The sequence below is a fragment of the Pimephales promelas genome, chromosome 16, assembly GCF_988280905.1.
Source record: "Pimephales promelas chromosome 16, fPimPro1.hap1.1, whole genome shotgun sequence".
NCBI lineage: Eukaryota > Metazoa > Chordata > Actinopteri > Cypriniformes > Leuciscidae > Pimephales > Pimephales promelas.
The window spans coordinates 18,306,387-18,321,610 of NC_142784.1; the positions used below are offsets into that span (position 1 = coordinate 18,306,387).

The 15,224-nt window shown below is 37.3% G+C and overlaps 1 protein-coding gene across 3 annotated transcripts in view; it reads left to right on the plus strand.

Annotated features, from left to right (window-relative positions):
- nf1a (neurofibromin 1a) overlaps positions 1-15,224 on the plus strand; it is a 77,986-nt gene that overhangs the window by 11,445 nt on the left and 51,317 nt on the right. For all 3 annotated transcript variants that reach the window (XM_039670689.2, XM_089121132.1, XM_039670691.2), the window contains exons 4-26: positions 1,761-1,951; positions 2,203-2,309; positions 2,509-2,576; positions 2,692-2,767; positions 2,855-3,012; positions 3,198-3,371; positions 3,460-3,588; positions 4,702-4,776; positions 5,382-5,513; positions 5,593-5,721; positions 6,175-6,288; positions 8,103-8,182; positions 8,262-8,385; positions 8,685-8,931; positions 10,346-10,419; positions 10,534-10,617; positions 10,699-11,043; positions 13,449-13,588; positions 13,735-13,857; positions 14,280-14,363; positions 14,480-14,596; positions 14,720-14,901; positions 14,989-15,200. In XM_039670689.2, the coding sequence (XP_039526623.2) occupies positions 1,761-1,951; positions 2,203-2,309; positions 2,509-2,576; positions 2,692-2,767; positions 2,855-3,012; positions 3,198-3,371; positions 3,460-3,588; positions 4,702-4,776; positions 5,382-5,513; positions 5,593-5,721; positions 6,175-6,288; positions 8,103-8,182; positions 8,262-8,385; positions 8,685-8,931; positions 10,346-10,419; positions 10,534-10,617; positions 10,699-11,043; positions 13,449-13,588; positions 13,735-13,857; positions 14,280-14,363; positions 14,480-14,596; positions 14,720-14,901; positions 14,989-15,200 (3,165 nt within the window). The remainder of the gene's footprint in view (positions 1-1,760; positions 1,952-2,202; positions 2,310-2,508; positions 2,577-2,691; positions 2,768-2,854; positions 3,013-3,197; positions 3,372-3,459; positions 3,589-4,701; positions 4,777-5,381; positions 5,514-5,592; positions 5,722-6,174; positions 6,289-8,102; positions 8,183-8,261; positions 8,386-8,684; positions 8,932-10,345; positions 10,420-10,533; positions 10,618-10,698; positions 11,044-13,448; positions 13,589-13,734; positions 13,858-14,279; positions 14,364-14,479; positions 14,597-14,719; positions 14,902-14,988; positions 15,201-15,224) is intronic.

Genomic DNA, 15,224 nt, shown 5'->3' on the forward strand with positions numbered 1-15,224 from the left:
AAGTGTTCAAAACTATCTGCAGGCCTTTGCTCGCTTCAAAGCGGTAAGCTTGTAATAATGTTTTTGATTCCAGTGGTACTGGTGTTACGTCACATCTGTACACATAAAGAAGAGTCTCGGCTAGTAGGCTATATTGCTTGTGAGGATGTTAGAGGTAGAGATTTATAGCCTTCACTATGGCAAGCACTTGATATAATTAAAATTATCAATTTGATGGCGGATCTAGAAAGGTTCAAACAACAATCACCACCAGTGACAACAGATTCACCCGCTGTAAAATGCAAAAGACTTCAATCGGACTTCGGAGGGACTACTAAAAAAGGAGACTGCAAACAGCCCCATGCAAATACAAGCATACGTATCAGAAGGACATTACATGTAGTCACGCAATGCTGACGTTGTTAACATTACCAATTTGAGAACAAAGTATAATTTGCATGGTTTTGCGTGATATAACTTATAAGCGATTGTTTGCGTGATTTTTTTACTGGAATGTCAGAACCAGAACAAAAGTGGATGTTTCTTACTAGTTCAGATGCCATTTTCCGGTGAAAATTATTATCTATTATCCACACCGGCGTGGTGACTGAGAGATTCACACTCTCCTCAAACATTGTGTTCATCCACGCTGTGCTGTGTCGAGGGTGTTGAAGTACAACTCGCGTAAAGTTGATAATTCCGCGAATGACTGCGATTGCAGATTTCAAACAGAGATGGCGACAAAGAGGAAAAACGCCAGACTGCAGCTTTAAAATAGAAAACAGCTATTTTAAATTGTTCTAATATTTCAGACAGTGTTGCTATTTTGCTGTATTTTAGATTTTTTTTTTTTTTTGCTGTATTTTCTCTAAATAAGAGACTTTTTTTCAAAAACATTTCTAGAATCTTACCAACCCCAAATTTCTGAACTGTCGTGTTAAACGGCTGTAACATGTATTTAGATGATTTTATGTGGACAGTATAGGGACAGAAATGTAATGTTTTTTGATTGTTCATGAACCTTTAGTCAAACAGAGTTCTGGTAAAACAATTAAATCTTTTACTCCCAGACAGAGAGCTCTGAACCCGGCCCTGTCAGGAGATTATTACATTTGCAGGTGTTTCCTTGTCTTGAGATCGTCTGGACTTTCCTGTATAGATTATGAATTTGCACTTAACCAGATGCTACACAGCTGTTCTCTGTCCTGTGCGTTTGGTTTTGTTTTTACAAATGTATTTTTGTCATTTCCTTTTGTCATTGAGATGCGGATATGTTGTATATTTATAGAAAATTCAGTTTACTGCTGTTCAGTACTAAAATTTAAGAACCTTCAAGACAACTATACAGTTTTTTTCATTAACTTGTTTTGGCAGACATGATATTTTGCCCCGAAAGTACAGAACTTCCCCTCTGCCATTATTGTCACACATTTATGGTGTTCAGCTTGACCCAGAATCCGAGCAGGTCATTGATCCACTAATGTGCTGGGTGCTTTATTGGATTTCATTTCTGTTCTCTTCCCCCTTTCCTGCTTGCTGCTGATCCTGAAGTGCTTTCAACTCGCTGTAGTTTTAGTCTGGTTCTCAGCTTGCTTACTACTTTCATGAGTCATTCTTTATCATTTTGACACATTTTTGCCACCTATGGACCCATTTTTATGCTTGTTTGTGTTTTACAAATACAACAGACACCACATACATAGTAAGAATTTGCATTTAAAACACAGCAAAATAGAGAATATAAATAAAACGGTATACTGTGTGTTTGTGTACATCATCAGCAACCCAAGGACTGCCTGAGGCTGGATGAGGCCATGTTGGTAAAACAGTTGCTGCCTGAAATCTGTCACTTCCTGCACTCGTACCGTGAGGGCCAGCAGCACGCCGCTCAACTGCGCAGCTCCGCCTCTGCCGTGCTCTTCTCTCTCAGCTGCAACAACTTCAATGCTGTCTTCAGTCGTATCTCCACCAGGTACCTCTCTAACACACTGGGGGATCCACAGGGCTTTGTTCTAGGACCGCTTTCGATGTTTGAATCAGCCCCAAAAATACCTGTATAATGATTAATACAGCTTTCTTATTGTAAACATTGGAAGCCTATTCTAAGTCCAATATTGTAAGCCTATTATAAGTCCAATATTAATATTAATATTAACTGGTACAAATTGACCAGTTAAAGTCATTATAAATGATTAACGTTAATGTACCAATGTCTTCATATAGGTTGCAGGAGCTCACAGTTTGTACAGAGGACACCGTGGATGTCCATGACATTGAGCTCATCCAGTACATCAATGTTGACTGCTCCAAGTTAAAGAGACTGCTACAAGGTAAAGCATGCTATATTTGTTATCTGCCTCAGTATTCTGATAATGTGTTATTGATGGCTAATTTTATGGGTAATTTAGGGCGGCATAGTTAAATTAGAATCACGATATGGCACAGTGCAAGTATTAAACCACAAATGCAGTGATTTACATAAATATACAGTCTTGTGTTGCTTGATAACGTCCTCTATATTCCCTTCAGAAACAGTACTTAAATTCAAATCTTTGAAAAAGCCAGCCCAGCTTTCAGTAATCAGCAGTTTGGAAAAGGTATGTGCTTTTGTAAACAGTACAATAGATACAAACACTATATATACATATATATTTTATTTTGCAATCATATGCAAGGTAGTAATAGTAAACATATCTGATATGTTTGTGTCAGGCCTTCTGGAACTGGGTTGAACACTATCCTGATGAGTTCACTATGCTTTATCAGAGACCCCAGGCTGACATGGCCGGTGAGTGGCACAATCTTTACTAGATTGTTTGATGAAGTCCATGTTTAGTTGTGACAGAGCTTAAACTGTCCGTTTCTGTGTATGCAGACTGTGCAGAAAGACTGTTCGACCTGGTAGACAGTTTTGCAGAGAGCGCAAAGAGAAAGGCTGCTGTGTGGCCGTTACAGATCATCCTCCTCATCCTCTGTCCAGAGATCACTCAGAGCATCACCAAAGAAGTAGGGGGGGAGGAGAAGGCTAACAAGGTCAGAGGTTACACAGTGAATTACACAGACTGCTGTTCCTACTTAGTGTTTTATCATTTGAACCCACTCATTTTGTTCCCAAAGTCTTGTATTTAGCATTTGAGCAATGTAACCAATGACAGGCAAATATTTTGTGTATACAAATGCTTTGCCGACAAATCTAGCAGTTTTGTTGTCTTCAACAGAAGTCATTTGTTGACAGTCTACGGAAGGCTCTGGGACAACACAGCGGCAGCAGACAGTTGACCGAGAGTGCGGCCGTTGCATGTGTCAAACTTTGTAAAGCCTGCACCTACATCAATTGGGAGGACAATTCTGTAATCTTTCTCCTTGTTCAGTCCATCGTCATGGACCTTAAGGTAAGCAAGAAGGACCACTTTCTCAGTGAAGTACAGAGCAATTGAAGTCTGAAGGAAATTAAATGTTCATTTCTCTCTTTTCTCTCAGGGTCTTCTTTTTAACCCCACTAAACCGTTTTCGAGGGGTGCGGGCTGCCAGAGTGCCGATGTGGAGTTGATGATCGATTGCTTTGTGTCTTGCTATCGTGTCAATCCTCGTAACAACCAGCATTTTAAGGTAAGCTCAGTTACTGAATGTTATAGCGTCCAGCATGTTTCAAGGCGATTATAGTAAATAAATGACAATCGCTAATCTAAGATTTAATATTATTACTATCACACCGAGCTACTTACTATCACACAAACCTAAAAAATTATTAAGCTGAAAATGTCAATTTTCTATAGCGTTTTCCATTCAAAGTTGTAAATTTAACTTATGCACGAAATTGGAAGGTCACATAAAACATTTGCGGATAAAGCAGCATTTCTGTCCCAGGTGTTCAAGAGAACAAAATTGGTGCAAAATATCTAAAATAAAAATAGAAGTTGCTGCAATTGGGGATGTTTTTTATACGCCATTTTATAATTTGTGCATTCTGGTGTTTCAATCCAGCATATTTTTTATGTGAAATCCCCAAATGGCCATACAAATGTATGGATGGTAATAGGGGTGGGTGCCATTCAGATTTCAGATACCAGCACCTTTATCCTGCAATTTAGGCATGTTTACCTCAATAACTGTAAAGAAATTAAGTCAGTATAGAAGTGTTTGTGGAAGTGTTATTGACATTATTCCAGAGCTGCCTTGGTCGCTTTCTGCCATTGTCTGTGATGCTTGAATATTAATAAAACAACCATTTTTGTCATAAAAAAAATATTTACATGCGGCACAACTGAGCTCTATACTATTAAAATTACAACAGAGCAAAAAGTGTGATTATTCCTTAATTATTTTTTGATAATTATTATTATTAAATTGAGATATCTAAATTCTACTGTTCCTAAAGTTTAAGCGAACTTTTATTTTGACGGGTTGTGGTGAAGACCTTTGAGTTTCTGTGTGTTGATATAAAGATAGTTTTTCTTAAATTTAACTGTAATGCTGTTGAACTTCACCGACTGTGAGAGCGGCTCTGGAAATTCATTCTGTTGTCATATAGTGAGACTGCAGAGGCTTAAAAACACAGCGAGCGTCACCGACACTCAGTGTAGTACTACCGACACTCAGTCAGTGCCATTAAAAGTACACAGTTCAGTAACATCCGGGTTTGGTTTGTTGTAAAATCATTGCCACATCTATGTTGTAATATTTTCACAGAGATTTTTTTTTTGATATTCATTTCTTCACTAGGTATGTCTGGCCTCGACTTCTCCTCCTACCTTCCATTTCGTCCTGGTCAACTCCCTGCACAAAATTATCACCAATGTAAGTAGGATTGCTTTATGGCCGTTCACATTGATCATGATTTTTGGTGATCTAAAGTCATTCATTTGTACTGAGAGTTGACAATTTCCAACAGCATGAGTAAAGGTTTACGGTTTGATGATGTGAAAGTAATTTTAAATATTTTAAATAAATATTATTATAATACTTAAATATGTAAATTTGATTTTCAATAGCCATTTAAGCTTAAAGTATACATCGTTATAAGTATACACTATATATTAATATATTTTACATGTATACTATCATATGTGTACAGTCAAACACATAGCCTTTCAAAGTACACAAATCATGTAGCGGGCATGCAGTTCTACCATAATATTCTGGTGGTGAAATTTGTGTCACCGTATGCAGACCCTCACTCATGCGTAAAAACCAAAGTATACCAAATTTCCACTAAGGTGGACAATAAAGTCTAATAATAATAATAATAATAATACTTTTTTATACCCAATAATGTTAGGGGAACCATCAGTAATAATGCCTTCACAGTGAAATCACATTCAGTGAGAACAGCATCGTCTCACTACAGAAGTGTGCTTTAATTTAGCTGTTCATTGATGATGAATATTTCATGTTCCTGCCAGTCTCACCTGGACTGGTGGCCGAAGATTGACGCCATCTACTGCTACTCAGGAGAACTGCGCACCATGTTTGCAGACACGCTGGGCCGAGTGATTCAGAGTCTCAGTGCCCATCCACCTCTGAGGATGACACCAGTAAGACGATTCTATACACTGAGACACATTATCATCCAAACAGTTCATTATGTATAAATAGCACATCTTTTTCTTGCAGAGTCTGACATTTAAAGAGAAAATGACAACAAGTTTAAAGTTCAAAGAGAAGTCCACAGACCTTGATTCGCGTTCTCTGCTGCTGGCGCTGGTCAAACTCATTCATGCTGACCCCAGACTAATGCTGCATGTGAGTACAGGGCAGATATATGGATTAAATAAACAGTTAGATGTTGTTAATATTATTATCAGTCACCTTTTGTATTAAAGGTAATTTGCTTACAGATGTCTCTGCATATTATGCTAGGATTGAAGAAAATATTTTAACGTCAGAACAGCCAAGCATGTCACCTTAAACCTGTTGCTCCTTTAATTCTCATAAGAAGCTCTAATCAAACAGTGTTTGTGTTTTCTAGGGTAAATGTTTTCTGATTGGTTTAAATCCTGGATTATCCAGATTAGTTTTTACATGTGGATTTATTATTGTTTTACTTTAATTGAATTTTACTTTAATTTTTCGCTCCTTCCTTAACATGATTTGATGTGAATTGTGATTTTTGGATCAAAAACTTAGCACAGAGTTGTTGTTTAAGGATGATTCTGATCAAATTTGACTTCACTAATTGCATTTTCACACCATCAGAACCCAGGGAAACCTGGTCAAGAGATCCAGAATAGCACAGCTGAGCTCATCAAAGGTCTGGTCCAGCTGGTTCCTCTCACACACAGTGCTGAGCATTCCCAGGAAGCCATGGAGGTATGACCGTTTGTTTCTTTATACCTTTTATTTGTACCTCTTTCCATCTTTTATGCAAAGTGTCCCTCACTACCATGCAATGTATTAGTATTGTTACAGTGTCAGTAGTTTATGTAAATTTACAATGCTTACTCATTCTCTGTGTTAGCTTGGTCGAGAAATTTCCATTCATTTGTCACCAAAAGTGTGACTTGACAGCTCCAGGGCTTTCGTGAAAACTACAGATAGTCAGATTTACAGAGGGTTATTACCATAACAGATATTGTAAGGGTAGGTTTATCACAGAAAAGTTGATAAATTACTGGGAATTTTTTCTGTGTGGACGTGGAATGAAGATTATCGTTATGAGCAAATAGGAAGTCTGCTTTGGGCCAATCATCAAGTTCTTATGGATATGACGTGATTACTCATTGCTGTTTTTCACTGTAAGCTTTTGAATAGTTATTCTAATAAATATACTTTTTTAACGTGACTCGCTATCGAGACCCAGTCTTCTTTTCCATTCATCAGCGCTGTGGCTCTGCAGTTGGATACTATTATGTGCGTCTTGTGTTTTTTAGAGGAAAAACGCATTCTGTTTGATCATCTCCTTATGCCTTTCACTCAGATGTCAAAAAATGTTGTCAGATAGTGAAACTAAAGTGCTTCTCCTCATATGGGCAGATGAAGACAACGGCACGGTGTTTATAGATCACTTCCGATGACTGACATCACAGAATTTACCAGTATTTTGGAGCTGATGTGTGAATTGTCTCTTACTGGTAAAAAGCTGGAAGGTCGTTGCTTGTGTGAACCGCATATTTGTGTATTTACCGGTAAAGTTATTTTGCCAATTTTACGGTCGTCATATCCTCTCTATCCACGATTTACTTCCGTAGAAACCATGGAAACAACAAAGACTCTTATAAAATAATATGTGTTTTGTTAGACAGGAGAGCAATTGTTTGGATACCTTTATAGATGGTAAACTAATCATTGTTATATAGCTCAACACAGTTGAATCCATGTTTGTACCCAAAAAGGTAGATCAGACAACACTATTTTGTCAAGTGGGTAACGTAGCTTAATCAGAAATAGCTGTATTTGTAGTAACAGTAAAACAGCATTTTCTCCACCTTACAATATTTGGTTATCAAACGTACCCGCAACAAAGTTTAAGTTCAGGGAAAGAGGAGGTGGACGTTAAACATTTGCCTCCTTAAATGAACAGTAACTTTATTACATTAGTATAACTTTAGTACATTAGTATTACTGGAAACACTTTACAATAAGGTTCATTAGTTAACTACATTAGTTAACATTAACTGAGAATGAACAATACTTCTACAGCATTTGTTCATCTTTGTTAATGTTAGTTTCAAGATTTACTAATACTTTATTAAAATCTTGTTAATATTATTTAATGCACTGTGAACTAACATGAACAAACAATGAACAGCTGGATTTGTATTAACTATCGTTAACAAAGATGAACAAAAACAGTAACAAATGTATTTCTCATGGTTAGTTCATGTTAGTTAATACATTAACTAATGTTTAAAAAATGAACCTTATTGTAAAGTGTTACCGTATTACTTTGTTATATTACTTTCTAGCATTATAGTATTATAATTTTAAAATTGCATTATAATATAAACTATTAAAAATGACAAAAGCACGTAACAAAATGACTAAAACTTTAACTAAAATGAAAATGAAAAATATGAATAAATACTGTATTAGTATATAAATAATACTAAAATAACACTGCTACTTTGAACCCTTATAATTGAGAATTTTTTATTAAAACAAGTGATTTGCTCCTCCTCCCCCAGGCATTGCTGGTCTTACATCAGCCAGAAACCATTGAGCTGTGGAACCCTGACGCACCCATTGAGACCTTCTGGGACATCAGGTGGGCATGTTGTTTAGGTTCGTTAAAGTTATGGGTTTGGAAAGATTATCTTACTATATTCTCCTTATTCTCCTCTCAGCTCTCAGGTCTTATTTCTGATCTGTAAAAAGCTGATTGGACACCAGATGATCAACAGTACAGAGATACTAAAGTGGCTCAGGGAGATTCTCATATGCAGGAACAAGTTTCTCTTAAAGAACAAGGTAAACCGTTTTATATCAGGTTCTTGATTTTTAACTCGTGGTTCTGTGCTTCTAAGTTTAGAATTATTAGTTAAGTCTTTACGCATAAAATTTGATGTTTGAACAATTTGCCTTTTGTAGAAGCAGACTTTTTGGGCAGTCATTTTTGTAATTCAAAATTCTCTGAATATTACCAGTTATATCTGCATCAATAATGTTTTTAAATCTAAATTTGATACTGAAATCTATCTGAAAATAAAAAATTCATCCTGAATTCTGTCATATGAAATAAGCTCATTATTTGCTCTGTTGGTCTGCAGGAGTGTGCCACACAGGGAAGTCTCATCCCCATCAGCAAACAGGCTCAGACCAAGCTGGAGGTGTGTCTCTACACCTTCCTGTGGAGCCCTGACGCAGAGGCTGTGCTGGTGGCCATGTCCTGCTTCCGGCATCTCTGTGAGGAGGCGGACATCCGCTGCAATGTGGACGAGCTGCCCGTGCACACGGTCCTGCCCAACTACAACACCTTCATAGAGCTCGCCTCCGTCAGCAATATGATGGCTACAGGTTAGCTGTTAACCGTATTTGTAACATGGAATCTGACTGCCAGCTTTAAACTTTTGGGACACTATAATCTTTCCACCAAAATTTAGCTAAGGTCGAGTTTCACTGAGGTGAACATAGAAAAAAAACGTACATTTTTATTTTTACTGATTTTCTACCAAATGCTTTGGAAGATCACTGAAAGATAAAAAGAAATGTATGTATTTTTGAGTAAAGCATTTGATACTGATTTGTAGGGCTGGGTATTGACACAAATGTCACAATTCGATTCGATTTCGATTCACAAGCTTGCCATTTGGTTCGATTTCGATTCAATATTGATTATTTTGGAAATCAGTTACAATAAATGGCAAGTTTTCTCAAGGAAATCAAATCTCTTAACTAATGATGTAAACTATGGGAGTCAGTTGTAGCCTACTAGGCGTCATTAGCCTAATATAAAGGTAATAATGAACTGTTTTGTAGCTATACAAACACTTAAATTACACTTTTATTTATTTTTATAAGAAGAAGATTATATGAAATATAAACATTTAAATGGTGGCTGTCATAAAAACTTGCCATATTTATTCAAATATGCATTAAATATTGAAGAGCATTAAGATTATAATGCATATTATGTAATATGGTGTATATATTTTGCAAAATGCTCCTCTCTAGAGTTATTTTTTCTTGCTGACTAACGAGTTTTTGTGGGTTTTCTAAGGGTAAATATGACCATACATGACAAGACATTGATTACAAGCTGTTTAACTGACGTCTTTCCATGGTTGAAACGCTGATTGAGCGAATCAATGTGACATGATGCGGATTTCGATAAGTTGTACTCTATCTTTTAACACACTTTCAGATGCTCATTCATGTTTATTTCGCTCTGTAACTGGTATTATTAACCCGGAAGAGAGATCAGCGCTGCTGCTTCTCTTGAGCTGCGCCAGAGCAATCTCACGCCACAGCGCCAAAACCTTATTTATATTTTTGAATTTCTAAAGAAAATGGACGTAACTTGAAAATTGAGACTTTGTTTCATATCAATAGTAACAAAGGACAAAGATTATTGCGATTTTTTTTTTTTTTTTTTTTTTTTTTTTTTTTTTGATGCACGCAGCCGCGATACAATGTCCCATTCATTCAAATGAAACAGGATGACTAATCGATTCTTGAGATTTAGGAATCGATATCGGTTCGTAAAAATGAGAATCGATTAATATTGAGAAATCGATATTTATTACCCAGCCCTACTGATTTGACTAAATACATTTTTTGAATATGGCGTTTCATGCTGATATGGCTAAATAAGTAAATGATCATGAATTAGCATGATATATTTTATGGTGTGATTTTTACTTTATTTCTTATTATGGTGTCATGGCAAAATAAAACAGCCCATAAACTATATGTTCATTTGTGTGTTCAGGACGCAACACACTTCAAAAGAGAGTGATGGCACTGTTAAGAAGGATAAAGCACCCAACAGCTGGAAACATAGAGGTGAGGACATCATTGTGTGTGTCTACATATGCATGTTTCAGATTTTTATTTTTGCTCTTTCTCAACTTCTCTCTTATCTTTAGTTGACTCAAATTTGATCTTTTTCAATATTAGGCATGGGAAGACACACACGCAAAATGGGAGCAGGCTACTAAACAGATACTCAACCACCCGAAAAACAAAGTGGAAGATGGACAGGTAGTTAACTAGACTGATCAGTCAGTTGTATGGTTTCCCTCACCTCACCTCCCCTGCTAACTGTTTTCTCTCTGTCCTCAGGAGTGGATCAACATGACAGGTTTCTTGTGTGCCCTTGGAGGGGTTTGTCTCCAGCAGCGCAGCACCCCTAGTATAGGCACCTACAGCCCTCCCATGGGCCCCCTGACCGAACGCAAGGCCTCCATGATCTCCATGGGCTCTTGTGAGGTGAACAGTGAGACGTCTCTTAACAGGTTTCTGGAGCGTCTGCTGGCTCTGATGGTCTGTACACATGAGAAGGTGGGCATGCAGATCCGCACCAATGTCAAAGACCTTGTTGGACTTGAGCTCAGTCCAGCTCTCTACCCCATGCTCTTCAACAAGCTACGCAACAGCATCGGACGCTTTTTTGACACCCAGGGTCCGGTAAGAGATGCCAGCTATGACGTGCAACAATAGGATTAGATAACATGTTTGAACATACTCAACATATAAAGATCAGTCTTACAAAGAAATTGTTAATATTAAAATAAAAAAAAGATAATAAAATCAATAAAATAATAAATGTAATTTTGCAAAATTTATTTATATTTTTTAACACTGACTATATTCTTTGATTTTATCATATTTACTTAATAGATTAAATTAATGTAAAATCGGTACAACAAAATCACTAATTGTCATGAAAATTTCACAAAACAAAAATTCTCCTAAATTAATGCTACATTTTTTTATACAGTAAACTGGCTGTTCTAACAATTGATACAACAAATTACTAAACCTAACAACCATTCAAATGTCTTCCCTCAAAAGCGGTCATGCATAGTTTTAGACACAAGGTCGCAGGAAACCTTCATTGTCAAATAAATCCAGACTATACAGTCTTTTGATGGCGCTTTTCCACTGCATGAGACGGTACGGCTCGCTTTAAATAGTACCTCCTCTGTTGAGGTTCCAGGCGTACAGTACCGATACTAAAATGTGACGTGAACACACTGCAGATCACTGATTGGTCAGACAGAATCGTAACTACCGGTGTAATTGTATTTGTGAGACATTAAATGGTTTCATTGCGCCTGTCACGTGACAAATGAACGAAAGACTCGGAAGGTAGAGTAATTATTCCCTGTAAATTATTTATTTTGACTGCATTATAATGATTTCTTAATTCAGAATGATGATAAAGACTGCGTAGGTGGATGTATTTGGGGAATTAGGCTGTTAAAAGTATAACATTTATAGATCTTTAAATGAATGAAATGACCAAAAAAGATTAGTTCATTTTAATGAACGAGATCGAACAAGCGAGTCAGTAAAATGATCCGAACTTCCCATCACAGGGTGCCATGAAGTTTACAGTCTGTGGGGTCACTCTTGTTTAGGCCAAAAACTGAAAAGGTTCGCTCAGCATCCACATTTGAGTGTGGCAGGCTCAACACAATCTGGACAACCTTTGATAACTTGGTGAATTTTAAAATGCATTGCCACTTGCCCGATTTGCCAAAACGTAATGTGTATCATGAGCCTATTTTTTTGAGCAATTAGCTAGCCCACATAACGCACGGCAGACAAAGTTTGCAACTATAGTTGAAGTCTATACTCTCGGCACACAGACTGATCAGGCAAGGCTACGTCACTAGTCACATTTTATAATCCTTGATTGTCATCCAAACTTTCAAACGTGCATCCGTGGGCTCCGACCCCGAACCTATGCTCTGAACTCTCTCTGATCTTTTCACACGCAACTGACGTATCAGGTGCAAGGTTTTCAGCGAATCAAGTATCAGAGAATACTGCCGTGAGAACGTTGTTGGCTGATGTTACAGCTGTGGGCCCTATGGCAAGCCGTTTTAACTTTTATTAATTTCCAAGATATAAATTCTTGATATCAACAATTCAATTGTTGATATCAACAATCACATTTTTTGATATCAAGAATTCAATTGTTGATATCAAGAATTAATATCCTGGGAAATGAATAAAAGTTAAAACGGCTTGCCATACCTCTATTGTCATTAATACGTGAGGAGATTCCCCCTTCCATGTAAAGTGCTTTGAGTACCCAGAAAAGCGCTATATAAATGTAACAAATTATTATTATTATTATTATTATAATGCCCGCCCATGAGTTACAACTACGCAAATTGCGTTCCAGGAATGCTGGACAACTTCCTTCTCAGGTTTGGCTCCAGTATATATTGCGTAAATGCTGAAAGGCTAATTGGCCATTTGCCTAGAAATAAATATTAAATTATCTTGTGTCCACCAAAGCATTTTTATCCAGCTAAAAATTGCCCAGTGCTCTTCTGAAAACAGCCAGCTGGTGGCGCTTGAAAAGTGCAGCCTTTTTCCTGCTGAGATATTTTGGTTGTTATGATACAGAATATGCATGGCAGTAATGTGTTACTATCTATCTTATTTTGAAGAATATTACTGAATTTAAAAATGCTATAAACAGCAAAATTAACTTATCCATTGTTGTTCAGTTGTTGTAAAAGTAAGATGATAGGTCAGTGTAGTATTTGTAGATATAGAGTGCTGCCTATTACCCAAGGTTGAACAGTTTAAAAAAAAAAAGAGACGATGGCAAATCAACTCGTGAAATATTATTGTGGTACATAGTGCATCAAATGTCATCAGTTTGCCTAAATTAGATTGCAGAACGTTCAAATATTTTACACACCATTTACACGTGGTGTAAATTTCTGTCGTACCAACTAACATTTTGAAAATACGAACATTTTCGTCATCCCGAATTTGTCTCAGAACGGCTTTATAAACGATTTACGCAATTTTTTATTTTAATTGAATTAAATTATTTTCTTCTCCAGGTTCCCATTACAGACATGAACACACTATTTGTAGAGCAGACCATCGCCATCATGAAGGACTTGCTTGACAGTCACACTGAAGGAAGCTCAGAGCATCTCGGTCAAGCCAGCATTGAGACCATGATGCTCAACCTGGTTAGGTAAGACGTTACCCTTAAAATTTTAATATCAGCTCTGGATTTTCATTGATGGTTGGTGTTTTGATGAAAAGAGCATTTGAAAACTTTTCTTAATGCTCTCCCTCTCTATCTATCTCTATCTCTTGCTCATTTTCTGCCGTTCTTAGGTATGTGCGCATTTTAGGGAATGTTGTCCATGCCATTCAGATCAAAACCAAGCTGTGTCAGCTTGTGGAGGTGATGATGGAACGCAGGGACGACCTCTCCTTCTGCCAAGAGATGAAATTTAGGTAAATTTACACTATACTGTTCAAAAACAGTATTGTGTTTTTGAAATAAATATTTGTATGATCACCAAGGCTGCATTTATATAATCAAAAATACTCTAAGAACAGTAATATTGTGAAATATAAGAAATAACAATCAGAAATAAATATGTGAAATAACTGTTATCTGTTAATTTATTCCTGTAAAGGAAAAAGCTGATTTTTCAGCAGCCATTTTTGCTTTTTTTAACGAATCCTTGCAAAAACAAACTGAAAAGAATACTTTTGTTAAGCAAGTTTTACTTTCATCCATCTCTGATATGCATTTTCTCACTATCTCTTTTTTGTCACGTAAAATAAAACATTATTATCATCTTCATTTGTTGTGATCATTTCATTTGTGAATCATGAGGTTATGCTATGTCTAACTTTGCTGTTTTTCTCAGAAATAAAATGGTGGAGTACCTTACAGACTGGGTGATGGGAACCTCCAATCAAGCAGCAGACGATGACATCAAATGTCTGACCCGGTATATCGCCTTTGCATTTTCATAGCGTTTATTAATTTTTTTTTTTCTTAAAACCTGTGGTTTTACCAGTTGCATGTTCTTTTCTCATTCCGTGTTTATTAAAACACGTCGTACAGGGATCTGGACCAAGCGAGTATGGAGGCAGTAGTTTCACTATTAGCTGGTCTTCCCCTGCAGCCTGAGGAGGGTGATGGCGTTGAACTCATGGAGGCCAAATCTCAGCTCTTCCTCAAGTAGGATCATTCATTCAACACTTTTTGTTTTGTCTTTGAGGATGTTTTAGTGTTTTTGGGAGGTCTTAATATGGCCTCTTTAAGGTCAGTTTTCAGGGCAGTCATCTCATCTCTTTCTCTTAGGTACTTCACACTGTTCATGAACCTGTTGAATGACTGCAGCGAGGTCGAGGAAGACGGCCAGCAGGTGGCAGGGCGGAAACGTGGCATGTCTAGACGACTGGCATCTTTGCGGCACTGCACAGTGCTGGCCATGTCTAACCTGCTCAACGCCAATGTGGACAGCGGCCTCATGCACTCCATTGGTGAGAAGCACTTACATTATCATTGTTTGCTACTGTAATTGGTGAGTCGTTGAGTGAAGAAAATGGATTCTGATATCTCTGAAACAGGTCTAGGGTACCATAAGGACCTGCAGACACGGGCTACGTTTATGGAGGTTCTCACTAAGATTCTTCAGCAAGGGACGGAGTTCGACACACTCGCAGAAACGGTGCTTGCAGACCGCTTTGAGAGACTTGTTGAGCTGGTCACCATGATGGGAGATCAGGGCGAACTGCCAATAGCCATGGCACTGGCCAATGTGGTCCCTTGCTCTCAATGGGTGAGAGATTTTAACAACTGTTTC